Source organism: Primulina eburnea, chromosome 16 (assembly GCF_022965805.1).
Source record: "Primulina eburnea isolate SZY01 chromosome 16, ASM2296580v1, whole genome shotgun sequence".
Taxonomy (NCBI): domain Eukaryota; kingdom Viridiplantae; phylum Streptophyta; class Magnoliopsida; order Lamiales; family Gesneriaceae; genus Primulina; species Primulina eburnea.
The window spans coordinates 14,162,982-14,184,640 of record NC_133116.1 but is presented as its reverse complement, the minus strand read 5'-3'; the positions used below and the strand labels follow the sequence as shown (position 1 = coordinate 14,184,640).

The 21,659-nt window shown below is 40.9% G+C and overlaps 2 protein-coding genes across 2 annotated transcripts in view; one reads left to right on the top strand and one right to left on the bottom strand.

The window, feature by feature from the left end:
* Nucleotides 1-21,659, top strand: part of LOC140816471 (probable ribonuclease P/MRP protein subunit POP5) — a 58,080-nt gene that overhangs the window by 12,276 nt on the left and 24,145 nt on the right. The window lies entirely within an intron of this gene.
* LOC140816061 (uncharacterized) lies at nt 6,465-10,874 on the bottom strand. Its single transcript, XM_073175128.1, has 2 exons — nt 7,578-10,874; nt 6,465-7,073 (listed from the first exon to the last, which is right to left on the bottom strand). Exons 1-2 carry the CDS (start codon nt 10,872-10,874, stop codon nt 6,465-6,467), a joined length of 3,906 nt encoding a protein of 1,301 aa, XP_073031229.1.

Genomic DNA, 21,659 nt, shown 5'->3' with positions numbered 1-21,659 from the left:
ATTTGAGATTTTCACTGATCATAAGAGTTTGAAGTATCTGTTCACTCAGGCTGAGTTGAACATGCGTCAGCGTCGTTGGATGGATCTACTCAAGGATTATGATTGTGAGATCAAGTATCATCCAGGATCTACGAATCTCACGGCCGATGCTCTTAGTCGCAAGGTGAGATTGTCTGCTCTTCAGACTTGTGCTGTATCTGAGATTATTCAGGATTTCTGTTCGATGGGATTCAATTGTAAACATCGGAAGGGAACGGAGAGTATCCGTGTAGCTACTATTTTGTCTGAGCCAGTTTTGTATTCTCGGATTAGAGATGCTCAGATGTCTGATTCTAAGATTCAGAAATTAGCTCGGTTGGCTGATGGAGATAATACTTCTGGATTCCACTATCAGTCCAAGGGTCTTTTGTGCTTATCTGGTCGTGTTGTTGTACCGGAAGATGACACTTTGAGGGAGGAGATTTTATCCCAGGCTCATCGTAGCAAGTTGAGTATTCATCCGGGGAGCAACAAGATGTATAAGGATTTGAGGACTCGATTTTGATGGAAAGGTATGAAACGTAATGTTTATCAATATGTCTCCAAGTGCCTAGTCTGTCAGCAGGTGAAGGCTGAGTATCGACGACCTGGAGGTTTGTTGCAGAATCTTCCTATTCCAGAGTGGAAGTGGGAGCATATCACGATGGACTTCATGACTCACTTGCCTATGTCTGTGGGGAATAGAGATGCTATCTGGGTGGTAGTGGATCGGCTTACTAAGTCTGCCCATTTTCTTCCGTATAACAGAGATTTCACTTTCGATCGGATGGCACGGTTGTACATTCAAGAGATTGTACGGTTTCATGGTGTGCCCGTGAGTATCGTTAGTGACAGAGATCCTCGATTTACATCTAGATTTTGGGGCAGCTTTCAGCAAGCCTTGGGCACTACCTTGAGTTTGAGTACTGCATATCACCCAGAGACTGACGGTCAGTCAGAGAGGACTATTCGTACTTTTGAGGATATGTTGAGATCTTGTGTGATGGATTTCGGGCCAGCTTGGCAGGATCATCTGCCACTGATAGAGTTTGCATACAACAACAGTTTTCATAGGAGTATTGGTATGTCTCCGTTTGAAGCATTATATGGTCGACGTTGTCGTACTCCTCTGTTCTGGGAGGAAGTCGGAGAACGACAGGTCGAGGGTCCAGAATTGATTCAGCAGGCCATGGACAAAGTTCTTGTGATCAAACAGCGGATTAAGACTGCTCAGGATCGACAAGCGAGTTATGCGAACACCAAGCGCAGACCTCTTCATTTTGATGCAGGCGAGAAAGTGTTTCTCAAGGTATCACCTTTTCGGAGGATTCTGAGATTTGGACTCAAGGGTAAGCTATCTCCGAGATTCATTGGTCCTTTTGAGATCTTAGAATGTGTGGGAGATTTGGCCTACAGATTAGCTTTGCCACCGTATCTGTCTAGTGTTCACAATGTGTTTCATGTGTCTTTGTTGAGACGATACGTAGCTGATGAGTCTCATGTTTTGCATCCGACAGAAGTTCAGCTGAATCCGGATTTGTCTTTTGTGGAAAGACCGGTTTCGATCTTAGACCGGAAGGATAAGGTACTGCGGAATAAAACTATTCCTCTTGTCTTAGTGCAGTGGCAGCGCCGAGGTACTGAAGAAGCTACTTGGGAACTAGAGAGTCGCATGCGGTCAGAGCATCCAGAGTTGTTCTAGTTGTAGTATTTTCAGTTATGATTGTAATTTCAGTTGTACTTTCAGTTGTAATTCATTCTTAAGTTGAATGTATTGTTGTTCAGAATTGTCATTTTTCAGACTCGATTTCGCGGACGAAATCCTTTTTAGGGGGGGAGAATGTAGTATCCCGATGCCTAATTTGAGTTAATTATTGGATTAAATATTATTTCGGTGGGATCGGAAGGACCGAAAAGGGTTCGGATCGTCCGAAGACAGGTGGCTGGACACGTGGAAGACATGCAAGGTTCGGATCGTCCGATCAGGGTTCGGATCGTCCGAAGACAGGTGGCTGGACACGTGGAAGACATGCAGGATTCGGATCGTCCGATCAGGGTTCGGATCGTCCGAAGTGTGCCGGATCGGATCGTCCGAAGTGGATCGGATCTACCGATCGTTGTCTATAAATAGAGGCGCGAGGCTTCATTTGTTACTCGCCAATTCCGAGTGTTCCAGAGCGTTTTAGTCGTTTCTGATGGGTTTCTAGTCTTTTCCCGAGGTTTAGGCACTAGCGGGGAGCTACTGGTTTTGTAGCGGAGTTGTGCTCTAGTTGGGAGCTAGCGGCATCAGTGGGCTGACTACGGACGCAGGCTTGATTCTAGGGCTGATTGCTAGGATCTACTGGTTTGAGGTACGAAAGTACTATCCGAGATAGCAGGATTGAGTATACTTTGCTATGTGTTGCATGTTTATATGTTGCATTATTATCTGTCATATGATGCATGGTTTATTATGCGGCATTTGCATAATCATGTTGAGCCTGATTATCTTTGAGATAGCCTGTTGAGAGGGTGCTCAGCCCTCGTTTGTTGTGGATGGTTGGACCCCGTTGGCCGACGGTGGTCAGGTCACCGGTATATCCACAGGTTTATTTTGGTATGGGAGCCACCTCCTGGTGCGACGGCGCAGAGTGCTACATACCTTGACGTCATTTACCTGAGCATTATTTCGTTATACCCAGATCCTGGTATCCAGTACATTTTGCATACATGCATGTCATAGTCTTGTATACTCATGCTTTCGGTGCTGAGCGTTTTATGCTCACGTCCTCGGTTTATCTCTGTTTTGGACACCCTATTCGATGGGACAGGTCTCAGGTTGGACGGTCCAGGAGGGAGTGGACAGGGAGCTGGCAGAGGTTGACTTGTAGTTATTGGTATTCGTTCTTGGTATTTAGTTCGATCTGGTTGTTTAAGTATTTTGTACTTACAGATTCGATTGGATTGTATTAATGTTTTTCCGCTGTATTACCTGATTCAGTTTTAAATGTTAATTTTGCATGCTTAAGTTCTGATTAGTAGGTGATTCTGGAACGGGTCACTACAGTGTTTGAGGTGTTTGTATAAGTTTTGATGCAAGATTATGGTGTCCTAAGAAGGGTCATAAGGTGTTAAACTTTGTGCCATTGAGTTGTGACCGAAGATTTCGGTTGGGAATAATTCTAGCAAGCGGACTAGGTCAAGTTATAGTAAATGGACGTACTGTCCAAGTATCGATCCCACAGAGACTATTATTTAATTACTAAGATTCGATTATTTTATTTAATCTAGGCAAACAAAAGTGAGCGATTGATTATTATTTCAACTAAGTGAATTTTTAACGAATTTATTCTAATTTAATAACTAAATTAAATATCAGAGAAGCTTGGACGTGGGATTTCAAATTTAAATAGAATGACCGAGAACACACAACGGTAACAAACTCTGAGTAAATTCAAGCACTGGAATTATTCGACTAACAATTATTCGAAGTCACGATGCAATCCTCTAATTTAATTATAAATCTATTTCTAGAATTTATAATCCTATTTTCATTTAACAGTCCAATTATTTCTAATTGAATTGAATTAAACAAAAACGCATGCATCAACGATAGAATTACAGCTGTCGCCTAAAATCGCACACTGAAACCGAATACTATTTCTAGTCGGTTTAACCGTGTGTTGATTAATATTTTTGAAGCTAAATTTCAATCTATTCCCTTTCGAGTCAAGATCGAACAACAAACATGCAATTTAATTGGCCAAATCAAAAGCACGAAAATTACGCAAACATTAATCAATAACAAGAAATAATTATGAATTGAACGATCCAACGAATAAACAAAATCAGGCGTTTGTCCCTATCGTGGTCCCGATCACAAGAAGAACTACTCCATAAATTCAAAACTAAATCAAATTCAATGTTTGAATTCATGTCTAAGAAAATAAGAAAATAAAAGAGAAGAGAAATCTCAATGACGGTGCGCGGATCTTGCGTGTAAATTGCGCTATTTTCGCCCAAGTCGCCGCCGTCTTCAAAAGTTCAAAGCTTGCGCTCCTTTTTTCTCTCAAAGTCGGCTCCTATCTCCCGAAATTCAACAACCCTCTTCGTGTTAGGTTATTTTCTTTTTATATCTCCAAAATCGCGAACAAAATCTTTGCCGAATTCTCGATCTGATATTGCGTACACGGACCCCGTGCTTGCATCCGGGAAAGGGTCCGTGTAGACTCTGCCTCAAAATTCTTCCGGAATGGTGGACACGGACCCCGTGCTTGGGTCCGTCCAGGGGTCCGTGTAGACTCTGGATTTTTCTTCTCTGGATGATGACGAGCACGGACCCCGGATATAGGTCTGGCAAGAGGTCCGTGTAGACTCTGTTATTTGTGTCTCGAATATTGAAAGGCACGGACCTGCCTCCGGGGTCCGTGTTTGGGTCCGTGCTTCCTCGGCTGAATTCTTCTCTTATTGTTGAATGACACGGACCCGCCTCGGGGGTCCGTGTTTGGGGCCTTTGTCTCCAACACTTTTGTGTTTTCTCCTATTTTTCCGGGTATTTCTGATGTGGCGTTGCGAGGCTTGACTTTTCTTTTATTTCTTTGGTTTTCACCCGTTTTTGGTCAAACCTGCAAACAGCCATAATGAAACGAAATAAGCGCAAAACTCGGAATAAAAATGCCAAATAAGCACGAATACGACAAAATAAAATCCCTAAAATGCTATATAATTCGTGCTTATCAACTCCCCCACACTTAACCCTTGTTCGTCCTCGAACAAATCAGATAAAAATAAAGATGAGAAATATCTCAGATTCAGAACTCAAGTACCACTATCAAAACTTCTCAATTTGTCAAACTCTTTCACCCCAGTCGAAAGATCACGCTTCGCATATCACAAGATTCGCTTTCGTCGCAATTTAAGATTCAAACATTTACCCAGTCAAGTTCAACAGAACAAAATGTGTATAGTGTGTAGGTCAGACTCGTAGTCATCTCCAGCTACTTGGTTTCATGATCACTTATTTTTTTTTATTTTTATTTTTTTCGTTATCGAAACGCCCCATATGCTTGACTTTCATACCCCTCTCTACTAAATGTTGAACGATGATGACTAGGTTAATAGGTCTTTTTAAGCTTATAACGTAAGGCCACGGTTCACGGCTACAAAAGAAGGCGTGGGAATCAAAAGTGAGAGAAGATAGAAAAAATTAATCCGGTTGCACATTCACTTAACTTTTGACTCATCACCAACTACTGCATTTTCATCATTTTTAGAGCCCTGTCGTTTCCTTTCTTTCTCATTGTCCCTCAACGTCACCCACAGATTTTTCGGGTGTTTTCAATACTACACACTTTCTTCCCTTTTCTTTTCTTTTTGTTTCTCTTTTTTTTTTTTTTTTTTCAATCTTTTTCATGAATAAAGATTCATTGACTCCTCCACACATATTTCTTCAAATCATTGGGGTATTTCAACCATTTCAATGTGTACAGGAAGTTTATTTCTCTCACAAGTGGGTAGGGAAAAGTGTATAGGCTAAACTTCAGGTAGTTGATGTGGGACATTGAATAAATTACGAATGGGGGCTAATCGTGTGTCATAGACACACACCATTCGATTTTTGTAGGCTCAAAATGGGTTACTAGAGACAATAAATGATGTATCGGTTAGGCTTAAAAGGCTCAAACGGTCCAAAGATCGCCTAAATCATCCCTAAGTCACCATCGTTCGTATTTTCGCTTCGAGGGCTAATCAGACAAGTTCTAGGGATCGTTGTTCGATATATCTCTTTTTTTTTTTTTTTTTTTACAATTCACCAATTCACTATCGATGAGTAAAAGTGTGACCACGTGCATTGAACAAAATGTTGATACATAACTGGTTCATGTTAGACTCTCTCCTTGAAACTACAACTCCTCTCACTCAATACTAGGCATGAAGCAATTTTCCGGGTGATCCAAAATCTAACAAATTAATCCGATTATCAAGTGAAACACGAGTTCTTAGTCTACAAATAGTTCCATCCTACGTGAAAAGTGCTTTTAAGTGTTGTGCAACGATGTGTAACAAAACTGACTCACCCCCACACTTTGAACTCGACACTGCCCTCAGTGTAAAACAATATAATTTGGACTAGCATGAATGTGAAAGCAAAAATACTTCCCTGGTTAGATGTCGCGCACGTGGTGGAAAGAGGTAGAGATCAGCCAATCCTGATCTGTTCGAGATTTTAAAAATCGATCGTCTTGATAAATTCTCCCACACCTGATAAATTCCACCGCCAGTAGATAAATTACCTGCACCACCATTCACTGAGATTAGCTTACGAATAATGCCGGAGAAACAAAAAGAAAGTAAATTAGAACAAATAAAATAAACTAAAGCATGAAAGAAAAAATAAAACTAAACACTGGGTTGCCTCCCAGTAAGCGCTAAATTTAGAGTCGATAGCCTGACTGTACTCCCTTGATTCAGTTGGGATCCTGCAGATCCACTGTGGTCGGCTCATCGGGTATGGCACCACCATGATAGACCTTCAGCCTATGTCCATTCACCTTGAAAGCTCCAGTTGCCTCACTAGCGATCTCCACTGTCCCATATGGAAAAACTTGCGTGATGGTGTAAGGACCGGACCACCGTGAACGCAACTTACCTGGCATCAACTTCAGTCGAGAATTGTATAATAGAACATGTTGTCCCACCGCAAATTCTCGACCGACAATGTTCTGATCATGCCAGCGTTTGGTTTTCTCTTTGTAAAGCTTGGCATTCTCATAAGCCTCCAACCGAAACTCATCCAATTCATTCAACTGCAGCACTCTATCATCACCTGTGGCTTTATCATCAAAATTCAAAAATTTAGTCGCCCAGTAAGCCTTGTGTTCAAGTTCAACAGGTAGGTGACAAGATTTCCCATACAACAGTTTAAAAGGAGACATGCCAATGGGGGTTTTGAAAGCAGTGCGGTACGCCCACAGTGCATCATCAAGTTTGCTAGACCATTCTTTCCTTGAAGCACCGACAGTCTTCTCAAGAATGCGCTTAATCTCTCGATTTGATACCTCGACTTGGCCACTAGTCTGGGGATGGTAAGGTGTAGCCACCTTATGTCAGACCCCATACTTTGCCAACAGACTGTCGAATTGACGATTGCAGAAATGAGTACCCCCATCGCTAATAATGGCTCTAGGTGTTCCAAAACGTGAAAAAATGTTTTTCTTTAAAAATTGAACAACCACCTTAGAGTCATTAGTTTTGCATGCAAGTGCTTCCACCCACTTAGATACATAGTCTACAGCCACCAATATATACTTGTTCCCAAAAGAAACCGGGAACGGACCCATGAAATCTATACCCCAAACATCAAATATCTCACATACCAAAATATTATTAAGAGGCATTTCATGTCTTCTAGAGATATTACCTGTGCGCTGACAATTTGAACATTTTGTAACATACTCATGCGCATCCTTAAACAAAGTAGGCCAATAAAAACAAGACTGGAGGACTTTGGACGCAGTTCTAGTTGCCCCAAAGTGGCCTCCAGCCGGACCAGCATGACAATGAAACAAAATTTCGCTTACCTCTTCTTGGGGAACACATCTACGGATTATACCGTCTGCACATATTCTAAACAAATAAGGATCCTCCCACAAATAATACTTCAAATCTGAGAAGAATTTCTTCTTTTGCTGGTATGTAAAATGGGGAGGAATGAACTTACTTGATAGATAATTAACAAAATCGGCATACCATGGTAGACTGTTGATCGCAAACAGTTGCTCGTCTGGGAAATCATCGCGAATAATTTCATTACCTGTACTTGGATTCTCCAATCGCGAGAGATGGTCTGCAACTTGGTTCTCTGTCCCCTTTCTATCGATTATCTTCAAATCAAATTCCTGCAACAGAAGGACCCAACGAATCAGTCTTGGCTTTGCGTCCTTTTTAGCCATCAAATATTTTAAGGCTGAATGATCAGTATGCACGACAACTTTGCTCCCTATCAGATACGATCTAAACTTATCAAGAGCAAAAACCACGGCAAGAAGCTCCTTTTCTGTAGTGGCATAGTTCAGTTGGGCAGCTGATAGTGTCATACTAGCATAGTAGATGACATGAATGCATTTTTCTCTCTTTTGTCCCAACACTGCCCCTAGAGCGGTGTCGCTTGCGTCACACATCACCTCAAATGGTGACCCCCAATCAGGTGCTATCATCACTGGTGCGGTGATCAACTTCTCCTTCAGGACCTGAAATGCCTGCACACACTCATCAGAAAAATCAAATTTCACATCTTTTATCAGTAAATTGGTCAGTGGCTTAGAAATGCAGGAAAAATTTTTGATAAAACGTCTATAAAACCCTGCATGTCCTAAAAAACTACGCACTCCTCGGATGTTTGTTGGGGCAGGGAGTTTCTCTATCACTTCAATTTTAGCCTTATCGACCTCAATCCCCTTTTCAGAAATTTTGTGCCCCAACACTATCCCCTCTCTCACCATAAAGTGGCATTTTTCCCAGTTCAGCACCAAATTTGACTCCTCACATCTCTCCAAAACTTTAGACAAATTAATCAAACAAGTATCGAATGAAGAGCCAAATACAGAAAAATCGTCCATAAATATTTCAATGAAATCCTCAATCATATCATGGAAAATTGCCATCATGCATCGTTGGAAGGTTGCTGGTGCATTACATAGACCGAATGGCATTCGTTTATATGCAAATGTCCCATAAGGACAAGTAAAAGTGGTTTTCTCCTGATCTTCAGGGTCAATAGGAATTTGCATATAACCTGAATAACCATCCAGGAAACAGTAAAAAGGATGCCCAGCTAACCTTTCCAACATTTGATCAATAAAAGGGAGGGGGAAGTGATCTTTACGGGTGGCGTCATTAAGTTTTCTATAATCAATGCAAACACGCCACCCTGTAACAGTTCTAGTAGGGATCAATTCATTATTCTCATTCTTGACAACAGTGATCCCACCCTTTTTCAGAACTACTTGCACTGGACTAACCCACCTACTATCAGAAATCGGGTAAATAATACCTGCGTCCAGTAGCTTAATCACCTCTTTCTTTACCACCTCTTGCATAGCTGGGTTCAGTCGTCTTTGAGGTTGGGTAGAAGTCTTGTGGTCAGCCTCCATCAGAATTTTGTGCATGCACATGGATGAACTGATCCCCTTGATGTCTGCAATGCTCCAACCTATTGCTTTGATATTATCCCTCAGAACTCGCAGTAGCTTTTCTTCCTCCAAACCTGTCAAAATAGATGAGACAATTACTGGAAGTTTATCATTGTCAAGCAAAAATAAATATTTCAAATGAGAAGGAAGAGGTTTCATCTCTAAGATTGGGGCTTCTTCAATGGATGACCTTAAAGGTCTTGGGACATGCCCAAGCTCCCCAATCCTAGAGTTTACCGTTCTCGAGATCGGTCTGCCTGCTTCCAGATAAAGCATGTATTCCTTAACATCCTCATTCTCCAACTCTCCTGAACATGAATCAGTCAAACAAACCTCCAAAGGATCTTCACCGATCAATTCCTGCAAACTGCACTCAACAAGCTCGTCAGTAGCATCAATTCTAAAACAATCAGATTTATCATTAGGATATTTGATGGACTGAAAAACGTTAAACACCACACTCTCATCATTCAGTCTCAACACCAAATCACCCTTTTGTACATCTATCAGAGCTTTCCCAGTAGCTAAAAATGGTCTTCCCAAAATAAGAGGAATCTCACGATCCTCTTCCATGTCTAACACAACAAAATCTACTGGAAAGATAAACTTGTCGACTTTCACCAACACATCCTCTACAACTCCCCTAGGAAATTTAATTGATCTATCAGCTAACTGTAGAGAAATTGTAGTTGGTTTCACTTCACCTATTCCTAGTTTCTCAAAACATGAATAAGGCATCAAATTAATGCTTGCACCTAAATCACACAAGGCTTTAGCAAAAAATGAAGTTCCTATGGTACAGGGAATCGAGAAACTACCTGGATCCTTAAGCTTTGGAGGTAATTTATTTTGTAAAATAGCAGAACATTCCTCCGAAAGCTTAACTGTCTCAAAGTCTACCAATTTCCTCTTGTTTGATAAGATTTCTTTAAGAAATTTTGCATATGAGGGCATTTGAGCTAAAGCTTCTGCAAATGTGATATTTATGTGCAGCTTTTTGAAAATCTCAAGGAATTTTGAAAATTGAGTATCCAATTGCAGTTGCTTAGCTCTTTGGGGAAAAGGGAGTGAATTTATATCAATATGAGAGTTCGAGTTTAGAGACTTACCTTTCTCCCTTGCGTCGTTGGATCCTTTATTTAATGGCCTCGTCTCCTTCACATCACTTTCGACATCGATCACTTCCTGCTTTATGGGAGACGTCACCGTGACTGCATTGACACCTTTTGGATTCTTTTCCGTGTCACTAGGTAGTGTACCCGGAGCTCGTGTAGCCATTTGTGTCGCTAACTGCCCTAGTTGCGTCTCCACTCTTTGCATCATGGCATCATGGTTTTGCCATCTCATTTCATTTCCAGCGATGTATTTGGCAAGCATGTCTTCAAGGTTCGACTTACTATCCTGCGGCTTGAAACCGGGTGGCATAGAGGGTCCAATACCTTGTGGAGGCTTATGTGGTTGTTGAGGAGGCTTTTGCTGCATAGGATGTTGTGGAGGATTAAACTGTAATGGCACAACAGCATTTTCTGACTGTCTCCACCCGAAATTTGGATGATTCCTCCAGCCTGGATTATACGAGAAACTGTATGGATTGTTTTGCTGACGCCCCTGGTTTCCCAAATAATTTACTGAATCCCCTCCAAAACACTGTATTTCCTCACAAGGCATATCCGGCATGAATGGCATGTCACAAGATGGACCACGAACTATTTCAGCATTTCCTTGGATCTGATTCACTTACTTGACTGGTATTGACTTCTGCGCTTGTAACTGTGACATCTGATGTGTCAATCCATCAAGTTTCGCTGTAATCGCTGTCAAAGCATCCATCTCAAGGAATCCTACTTTCTTCTCCCTGCGGTTGTCTTGCCAACCCACATTGCTCTCGGCCATATTAGATATGATTTCGAGCGCTGCGGTTGGCGTTTTCCTGTATAAACTCCCATTTGCCGCCGCATCAAGCATAGATCTCACAGAAGGATCCACCCCGTAGTAAAACGTCTCAACCTGCTGGCCTACCGAAAAACCATGTCTGGGGCACATCCTCAACATCTTTTTAAACCTTGCCCACGCTGAATTCAGTGATTCCCCATCTCTCTGTCTAAATGAAGTGATTTCATTTCGCAGTTGTGTAATCTTAGTAGGGGGAAAATACCTGTGCATGAAGAACTCAACTAGCCCATCCCAAGTAGTGATAGAACCAGCTGGAAGGTCGCGAAGCCACTCCATAGCTTCTCCTTGCAAAGAGAATGGAAATAGTCTGAGTCGAATGGCATCAGTACTCACCCCATTGCACTTAATCGTATCACAGATTGACAGAAAATTCTCCAGATGTGCATTGGGGTCTTCAGATGGTGTTCCACCAAACTTTACTTGCATTTGGATCATCTGGATGATGCCTGGCTTCAGCTCGAATGTATTTGCCTGAATCGTAGGGCGGATTATACTAGACCCATAACCTTCGAATGCTGGTCGATGAAGCTCCATCAATGTACGGTTATCCTCTTCTCCGGCCATTTCCTCAACTTCTGGTTTACGGTCTATTTCGGATTCTGCTTTAGATTCGAATTCCAGAGTCAAGTTGTTGTTCCTTCGGGCTCTGCGGATACTGCGGAGAGTGCTTTCAATCTCAAGATCAAGTGGCACTAGATTCCTGACGTCTTGAGCACGGCTCATATAACACGAGCTAACCCCTGAAATCAAAAATTTAAGTGCACGATTTAAGCTCCAAGAGAGAATAAGTAGAATAAACAAAGGTAATTAAAATACTAAAGAAAGAATAAAAACAATTTTAAACTAAGAGTAAAAGCCTAGTCTCAAACAAATAATTTATCCTAATATCAAATAAATAGTCCCCGGCAACGGCGCCAAAAACTTGACCGAAGATTTCGGTTGGGAATAATTCTAGCAAGCGGACTAGGTCAAGTTATAGTAAATGGACGTACTGTCCAAGTATCGATCCCACAGAGACTATTATTTAATTACTAAGATTCGATTATTTTATTTAATCTAGGCAAACAAAAGTGAGCGATTGATTATTATTTCAACTAAGTGAATTTTTAACGAATTTATTCTAATTTAATAACTAAATTAAATATCAGAGAAGCTTGGACGTGGAATTTTCAAATTTAAATAGAATGACCGGGAACACACAACGGTAACAAACTCTGAGTAAATTCAAGCACTGAAATTATTCGACTAACAATTATTCGAAGTCACGATGTAATCCTCTAATTTAATTATAAATCTATTTCTAGAATTTATAATCCTATTTTCATTTAACAGTCCAATTATTTCTAATTGAATTTAATTAAACAAAAACGCATGCATCAACGATAGAATTACAGCTGTCGCCTAAAATCGCACACTGAAACCGAATACTATTTCTAGTCGGTTTAACCGTGTGTTGATTAATATTTTTGAAGCTAAATTTCAATCTATTCCCTTTCGAGTCAAGATCGAACAACAAACATGCAATTTAATTGGCCAAATCAAAAGCACGAAAATTACGCAAACATTAATAAATAACAAGAAATAATTATGAATTGAACGATCCAACGAATAAACAAAATCAGGCGTTTGTCCCTATCGTGGTCCCGATCACAAGAAGAACTACTCCATAAATTCAAAAAATCAAATTCAATGTTTGAATTCATGTCTAAGAAAATAAGAAAATAAAAGAGAAGAGAAATCTCAATGACGGTGCGCGGATCTTGCGTGTAAATTGCGCTATTTTCGCCCAAGTCGCCGCCGTCTTCAAAAAGTTCAAAGCTTGCGCTCCTTTTTTCTCTCAAAGTCGGCTCCTATCTCCCGAAATTCAACAACCCTCTTGGTGTTAGGTTATTTTCTTTTTATATCTCCCAAATCGCGAACAAAATCTTTGCCAAATTCTCGATCTGATATTGCGTACACGGACCCCGTGCTTGCATCCGGGAAAGGGTCCGTGTAGACTCTGCCTCAAAATTCTTCCGGAATGGTGGACATGGACCCCGTGCTTGGGTCCGTCCAGGGGTCCGTGTAGACTCTGGATTTTTCTTCTCTGGATGATGACGAGCACGGACCCCGGATATAGGTCTGGCAAGAGGTCCGTGTAGACTCTATTATTTGTGTCTCGAATATTGAAAGGCACGGACCTGCCTCCGGGGTCCGTGTTTGGGTCCGTGCTTCCTCGGCTGAATTCTTCTCTTATTGTTGAATGACACGGACCCGCCTCGGGGGTCCGTGTTTGGGGCCTTTGTTTCCAACACTTTTGTGTTTTCTCCTATTTTTCCGGGTATTTCTGATGTGGCGTTGCGAGGCTTGACTTTTCTTTTATTTCTTTGGTTTTCACCCGTTTTTGGTCAAACCTGCAAACAGCCATAATAAAATGAAATAAGCGCAAAACTCGGAATAAAAATGCCAAATAAGCACGAATACGACAAAATAAAATCCCTAAAATGCTATATAATTCGTGCTTATCAAGTTGCAATTGGGAGGATAGGCACGTGCATAAGTTTTCTCGCAGGTATCAACATACAGTAGGCACACGGACCCGGGCACGGGGTCCGTGCCCTTGTTTTATCACGAGTGTCAGCGTCGCGAGCGGACACGGACCCCCACACGGATGTAGGCACGGGGTCCGTGCCTTCCCTTTTCTTCGAGACAATTCCTTGCGCACGGACACGGACCCGTACCCGGAGCCTCACACGGGGTCCGTGCCCCTTCCTTTTCACAGCACGTATGTCACCGTAGGTAGACGGACCTGTACACGGACCCGGGCTCGGGGTCCGTGTACACACTGTTTGGGGAAAAGTAATTTGGTGATTTTTAAGTTTGATGTTATGGTTTAGTGCAAGGATTATTAAGGTCGTGTTATGGGAAATTTTAGAATGTCCTAGGGAAGTGAACGAACTCGAAGTAAGCATGATTGATACGTCTAAGTTATGTAAGTTAAGTTATGAATTCGTTAGTATGCGCAGCAACGACTCCGATCGAAGTCCAACGAATCCCTCAACGCCAAGTAAGTATGCATGACGTGCAAATAAAATATTTGAAGTTTTTGAGGTATGCTAAATGTCTCGTGACCAAAAAGTGAATGGGTTTGGAAGTCGGTGAACGTGGCCGAGGACCTCTCCACCCCGTTAAATGATGAACGGGTTAGATCGTGGTTGGAAACCGTTAAATGATGAACGGGGACCAACCGGCCCGTTAAATGATGAACGAGGATCTCATGTATGTGGCAGTGGATACGTCCCTGTCAACCCAGTACTGTGGTGTGTCTGATCAGGCGTTTATTAAAGTTAAAGGTCACTTGCTTTGAAACATCCTCTACGCAAAATGATGAAGTTTAGTATGTTGAAGTATGAGAGTATGTTTAAGAGAAGTTTATGTTCTTAGCACGTCATAGTATGTAAGTTCAAGTTCAAGTTTAATTCAAGTTTAAATTTATTACGCAAAGTTCAAGTTTCAAGTTATGTACGTTTTATTTTAAAGATGCATGCGATTTTATTATTGTAGTATTCGTTATTCCAGTTTATACGTGTTGAGTCTTTAGACTCACTAGACTTGATCGATGCAAGTGAGTACGTTGAGGAGGAGACAGGAGGTGGCGACCAAGGGGCAGGCTTGGATTGAGCGGCAAGCTAAACCCGAAGACCGCAAGTTTATGTTTTAAGCACAGTTTAAAATACTCTGAATTTTTATGATTGGATGTGAGACATTTCGAGATAACCTTTCTTTAAACAAATTTATTTGATGGCGAATGATTTCAAAACTATTTATGAACGTTGAGTGACTACCGTATGGATGTTTACATTTAATAAAGAAAATTTTAAATTTTTCCACAATTTTTGAATGATAAAAGTACGGTACGTTACACATCGATAGTATTTATATAGTTCGGGAGGACATATATTGCTATTGAAGCCATTAAAAGAATTTAGTGCTTATTGTGTTATTTAATTATAGATTGTTGATGAGGACGTTACAATCTGTTGTTAGATAATTAGTATCTACTTAGCACTCGGGAGAGGGAGTAGATAATTTAGAATTCTTGGCTAAGGTATAATAAGGACATTTATAATATAGCTACACAAAATAACACATGGTGGATAGTTGGGTGAAATCGGACCTCTAGATCTTTTATTCCATAGTTATTTGTTATAAAAAGTTTGGTGTTATAATATAATTAAATTTATTTTCAATTTAGTTATTGGTGAAAACAAATCTGTTAATTGATTTTTCTAAATAAAATTGAGACTATTTTAATTGCAAGCATTAATATACATTTAAATACATACTCCTCGTGGGATCGACACTTGTACTCAAAAATACATTTTATTACAAACTTGACGTTGTGCACTTGCAAGCAATTAAGAAAACACGCAACAAGTTTTTGGCGCCGTTGCCGGGGAATATATATTTTAAATTTATATTAGTATTGTTACCAATTAGTCTTTATTTTAATTTAGAGCTATTTTTATTGTAATACATTAAACATTGATTTGTGTCTTATCTTCGTTTGACAGTGCATGCGAAGATCGCAAAATCTTGACTTGCTTATCTTTGATCCTGAAATCGAAAGAACCGCAAGAAGATTAAGAAAGGCAAGAAGAGAAGAGATTCGAGAAATGGCTGAAAACAGAGATAATGAAAATCCACCCACTGCAATACCATCAGAGATCATTTTAGGCCGGTATTGAATGCTCATTACTCGGGCATAGCACGAGGAACTATTAATGCAAACAACTTTGAGCTCAAGACTGCATTGATAAACATGGTTCAACAGAATCAGTTTGGGGGAGCCGCTGCTGCAGATCCTCATTTACATCTCGGAACATTCCTTGAAATTACTGACACGGTAAAAATAAATGGTGTTTCTGATGATATAATTCGATTGCGTTTGTTTCCTTTTTCTCTTAGGGACCAAGCAAGAGGATGGCTCCAATCGCTTCTTTTGGGGAGTATCACTACATGGCAGGAGTTAGCAACCAAGTTCCTTGCTAAATATTTTCCACCTGCGAAGTCTGCACAGTTGAAGACAGAGATAAGTACTTTTAGGCAGACTGACTTTGAGCAATTATATGAGGCATGGTAACGGTATAAGGAGTTGTTGAGGAGATGTCCAAACCATGTTTTTGAAGATTGGGTACAGATTGAATTGTTTTATAATGGTTTGAATGGACAAACAAGAGGCACTGTGGATGCAGCAGCTGGTGGCACGATATTTGCAAAAGCACCTGATCAAGCGTATGATTTGCTTGAACAGATGACTATTAACAGCTATCAGTGGCTGTCCGAGAGGTCAGGAGTAAAGAAGCAAGCTGGAATTTATGCCATAGATCCTATTACATCACTCACCGCTCAAGTTTCAGCTTTAACAACTCAAATTGCAGCAATGAATAAGGCTAGTACATCAGAGGTTGAAAATGCATCGGTTGTTACTGAAGAACCACATATTCCTGATGAGGCTCATTATATCAACAATAGAATTTTGGTGGCTACGGAGGATATCGAGGTAACCCTCTCCCTAACACTTATCATCCTGGTTTGAGAAATCATGAAAATTTTTCATATGCTAATAACAAGAATGTATTGAATCCTCCACCGGGGTTCAATACATCAAAGGGGGAAGGAAAACCTTCACTTGAGGATCTAGTTGGGACATTTGTTGTTGAATCTAGTAAAAGAATGGCTAGGACTGAATCTCGTCTTGATGGCATGGAAACTCACATGGGAAATATGGGTGCCACAATGAAATCATTGGAGACACAGATTGGTCAATTGGCTAATGCATTGAGAGATCAAAATAAAGGTCAATTCCCAAGTAACACTGAAGTGAATCCAAAGGAGCAATGCAAAGCTGTAACTTTGAGAAGTGGAAGAAAATTTGAGGTTAAAAATTCCAAAGAGAAGGATGAAAATGAGATAACAGTTGAAGAAGTTGAAACTGAGGGATCCAAAGCTGAAGTTGAAGCTGAACAACCTCCGGTATTTAAGCCAGTTCTTCCATATCCGCAGAGGTTCAAAAAGAAGAAATTGGATGATCAATTTGCAAAATTTTTGGAGATTTTCAAGAAGATTCACATCAACATTCCATTTTCTGATGCTTTAGAGCAAATGCCAAACTATGCAAAGTTCATCAAAGATGTGATGTCAAAGAAAAGGAAGTTGCATGAGTTCGAGACTGTAATGCCCAAGATTTTATATCATGTTAATCTAAGATTATCGATTAGTAGTGGACACGATTATAACCCGGACCATTTTGAGATTAATTTGAGAAGACTAAATTGTTGGGCGAAGATGGCGCGCCCGGGCGGAAGTTTTTAACCGCCCGAGCGCGAGTGCCTAGTGGAAGAGGGCCGAGAGTTACTCGCCCGGGCGGAAGTTTGTGCTCGCCCGAGCGAGACTGCTTGAATTTGCGAGGGCCGAGAGTTACTCGCCCGGGCGGAAACTTATGTCCGCCCGAGCGAGAGACGTGTTCGGTGAAAGAATGGGTCACGTCGTGTAATGCATGCAAGGTATATATATATATATATGTATATCTTTGCTTCAGAAACGAGAAAATGAAAGGAAATCGAGAAATCAAAGCCAACCTCGTATTTTGATCTTAAATTGAGATTTTGCGAAAATCCGTCCGTCCAAATTTAAATCCGACTTCGGTACCGAGTTCCTATCGACGTAGGCTACAACTGGACGTAAGTTTTACTACGTTTTGACATGTTTTGAAATTATGATGTTGTTAGAATTGAATACACGTCATATATGTTATTCTTGACATGTTAGACAGCGTAGAATCGAAGTCAGATTAAGAAACGGACTGAATATGGAATTGTTATGGATTTCAGAAGGAAATTGACTAGAATTGATATCAGATTTATCTGGTGGTTTATTGTAAACATTTGGAATTGATATAGACTGATATAGTATTATCAGTATCGCAAGATTGTACTGTTGTACTGTCAGAATTTAATAAAACAAAGATGTCGTGATTTGATTTGAATATTGATACAGAATATTGATATTGTCATTGCCAGATTGAGTATTGACAGACTTTGAATCGAGCCTTCGATTGTATCAGATTTACAGCAAGAAAGGTATAAATAAATGTTGATTCGGGATTGCACAACTCGAGTTAGGTTTGACTTGAGTTTCCCTAAATCACATACTTTACTTTATTGCATTGATATTTGCAGATTATCAGATTGATATGTGCATGTATTGACTTAGAACAGGGTCAGAGTCCGAGTCTAGGGCAGACAGCCTAGCTAGGGCAGAACCGCCGAGTCTTTCTCAGAACCGATAAGACTCTAGACTTACGGTGTATCGACGAGCTTCAGATGTAGATCGACGTCTATCTCAGACACACTCGATACAGCATACCAAAGTCTAAATTAGATTGGGATCCCTAGATTTGAGATAAGATAAGATTAGATCACGAGTCATTAATTCATGTAATCGGATTAGATACATGTTTTGATGTTTGTTTATGCTTTTATATATGTTTTATATGATTGCATTTAATACATTGTTTATACTGGGATATTTATATCTCACCGGAGTTATCCGGCTGTTGTCTTGTTTGTATGTGTGCATGGCAACAGGTGGGACAGGTACAGGGTCACAGAGATGAGGACAGATCGAGATTAGAGTGGTGATACCGGACTTGGACTAGAGCTAGGGTTTAAACACTTGATAGTAGTTGTTGAACCTGAGTATGTATGTTTGTATATTTTATCAGATTTACGCTTTTATACTGATATGTATAGGAGTTTGATTCCATTACCTTCCGCATTTTAAAAAAAAATTTAGACCCTGTTTATTATACTTGATTAATTAGTCCCAATCATGATAAAAAAGATGATTAGCGTCCGGGTCCCCACAACAGGTGGTATCAGAGCGATAGATCCTTTAGATTAAGATAGAAGAGGCTAGTGAGCGGGGTAGATTGAGATTTTCTTTCCTGCTTTTGAATGCTAGCATGTCTTACTGCTTTATTACATGTTACTTGTTTATCTGATTGATATAGTAATATGTTTTATTGAAATTGGATCAGTACTGATTCTAGATCAGCAGTAAGATGAGCAGAGGAGGATTGCAACAGAATTGTAGTATTTGTGTTAATCTATTTGATTCTCAGATATGCCTCCGAGACGAGTACCAGAACAGGGAAGTACATCAAATCCTCCAATGGATGTCACTCCAACTCCAATGGAAACGTTATTGAAACGATTTCAGTCATTTCATCCGCCGACCTTGAAAGGCACAGAGAACGCTGTGGAATGCGAGAGTTGGCTCGATGATATAGAGATGTTGTTCGAATCCTTGGAGTATACCGATGAGAAGAGGGTGAAATTGATCGGACACCAGCTGCACGATGTGGCCAAGGACTGGTGGATTACGAGGAAGAGAGCCATGGAGCATAGAGGTACGAATATTACCTGGAATATATTTAGAACTGAATTTTATCAACGATTCTTTCCAGTGTCGTACCGGAAGGATAAGGGGGCGGAATTTGCCAATCTAAAGCAAGGACCGATGAACATAGAAGAATACGTGTCCAAGTTCTCCTCCTTGCTGAAATTTGCTCCACATGTGGCTGACAGCGAAGAAGCTACTGCTGACCAGTTCATCAATGGCCTGAACCCCGACATTTTCACATTGGTGAACACCGGGCGACCGGATAATTTTACTGATGCCCTGAACAGAGCTAAGGGAGCAGAAGCCGGTCTGATGAGACAGAAAGGAGCTTCATTTGTGCCTCCAGCACCGAGACCACATCAACCACCTCCCAGATTTGAGAGTGGCAGCAGTAGTGGAGGAAAGAAAAAATTTCTGAAAGCCAGGGGAAAGCAATTCAAGAAATCTGGCAGTAGTTCTTCCAGCTCCGGTGGTTCCAGATTGAGCCAGAGTTATACTGGAGTTTATTGCATGACTTGCGGAGGAAGACATGCTACTGAGCAATGCCAGGGAGTGACTGGTAGTTGCAATGTCTGTAAACAGCCGGGACACTTTGCTAAAGTGTGTCCCCAGAGAGGTTCCCAAAGAGCTCAGGGGGCCGAGTCATCGGGATCAGCAGCACAGACTGAGAGACGATCCGCTGCTGTCCATACATTTCAGCCAGCGCCAGCTCAGTCACAGCAGAGGCCAGGAGGAAGCCAGACAGTTGGTCAGCCTCCTAGACAGCAGGCCAGAGTCTTCGCTTTGACAGAGGAGCAGGCCCAGGAAGCACCAGATGACGTTGTGGCAGGTAACTGTTCTTTATGTGGTTATCCTGCTTACGTATTAATTGATACCGGTGCTTCACACACATTTATTTCTGAACGATTTGCATTGAGTCATGCATTGCCTGTAGAGTCTTTAGCTACTGTAGTGTCTGTATCTTCGCCTTTGGGGATAGGTTTGATATCCGTAAATTCTGTTAAGCTTTGTGTACTACAGTATGACGGGCATAAGATTGAGTTAGATTGCATTGTACTTGGCTTGTCTGACTTTGACTGTATTATCGGTATTGATATGCTAACCAAGTACAGAGCGACAGTTGATTGTTTCCACAAGATAGTGAGATTCAGACCAGATATGGCTGAGGAGTGGAAATTTTACGGTAAGGGTTCTAGATCGAGAATTCCTTTAATATCCATATTATCTATGACTCGATTATTACAGAAAGGAGCAGAAGGGTTCCTTGTATATTCAGTAGATTTACTGAAGTCGAGTCCAGCATTGGCAGATCTGCCAGTGGTGCGTGAGTTTGCTGACGTCTTCCCAGATGAGATTCCGGGATTACCTCCAGTTAGAGAGATAGACTTCAGCATTGAACTGATGCCCGGTACAGTACCCATTTCTAGAGCTCCGTACAGAATGGCACCAGTTGAATTGAAAGAATTAAAAGATCAGCTGGAAGATTTACTGGCCAAGGGGTACATTAGACCCAGTGTTTCTCCTTGGGGTGCTCCAGTACTATTCGTAAGAAAGAAAGATGGTTCGATGAGACTCTGCATCGACTATCGGCAACTGAACAAGGCAACGGTAAAGAATAAATATCCTTTGCCTCGTATAGATGACTTATTCGATCAGTTGCAGGGTTCTTCAGTATATTCCAAGATTGATTTAAGATCGGGATACCATCAGCTGAGAGTCAGAGATTCTGATATCTCAAAGACAGCATTCAGAACCAGGTATGGACACTATGAATTTATTGTCATGCCTTTTGGTCTGACGAATGCTCCAGCTGTATTCATGGGATTGATGAATCGTATATTCCAGAAATATCTCGATGATTTTGTGATTATTTTCATCGATGATATTTTGATTTATTCAAAGAATATAAGTGAGCATGCAGAACATTTAAGAATTGTGTTGCGAATTTTAAGAGCTGAGAAATTATATGCTAAACTGTCGAAGTGTGAGTTTTGGCTAAGACAGGTAGTATTTTTGGGTCATATTATATCTGGAGATGGTATATCATTTGATCCCAGTAAAGTGGAAGCCGTG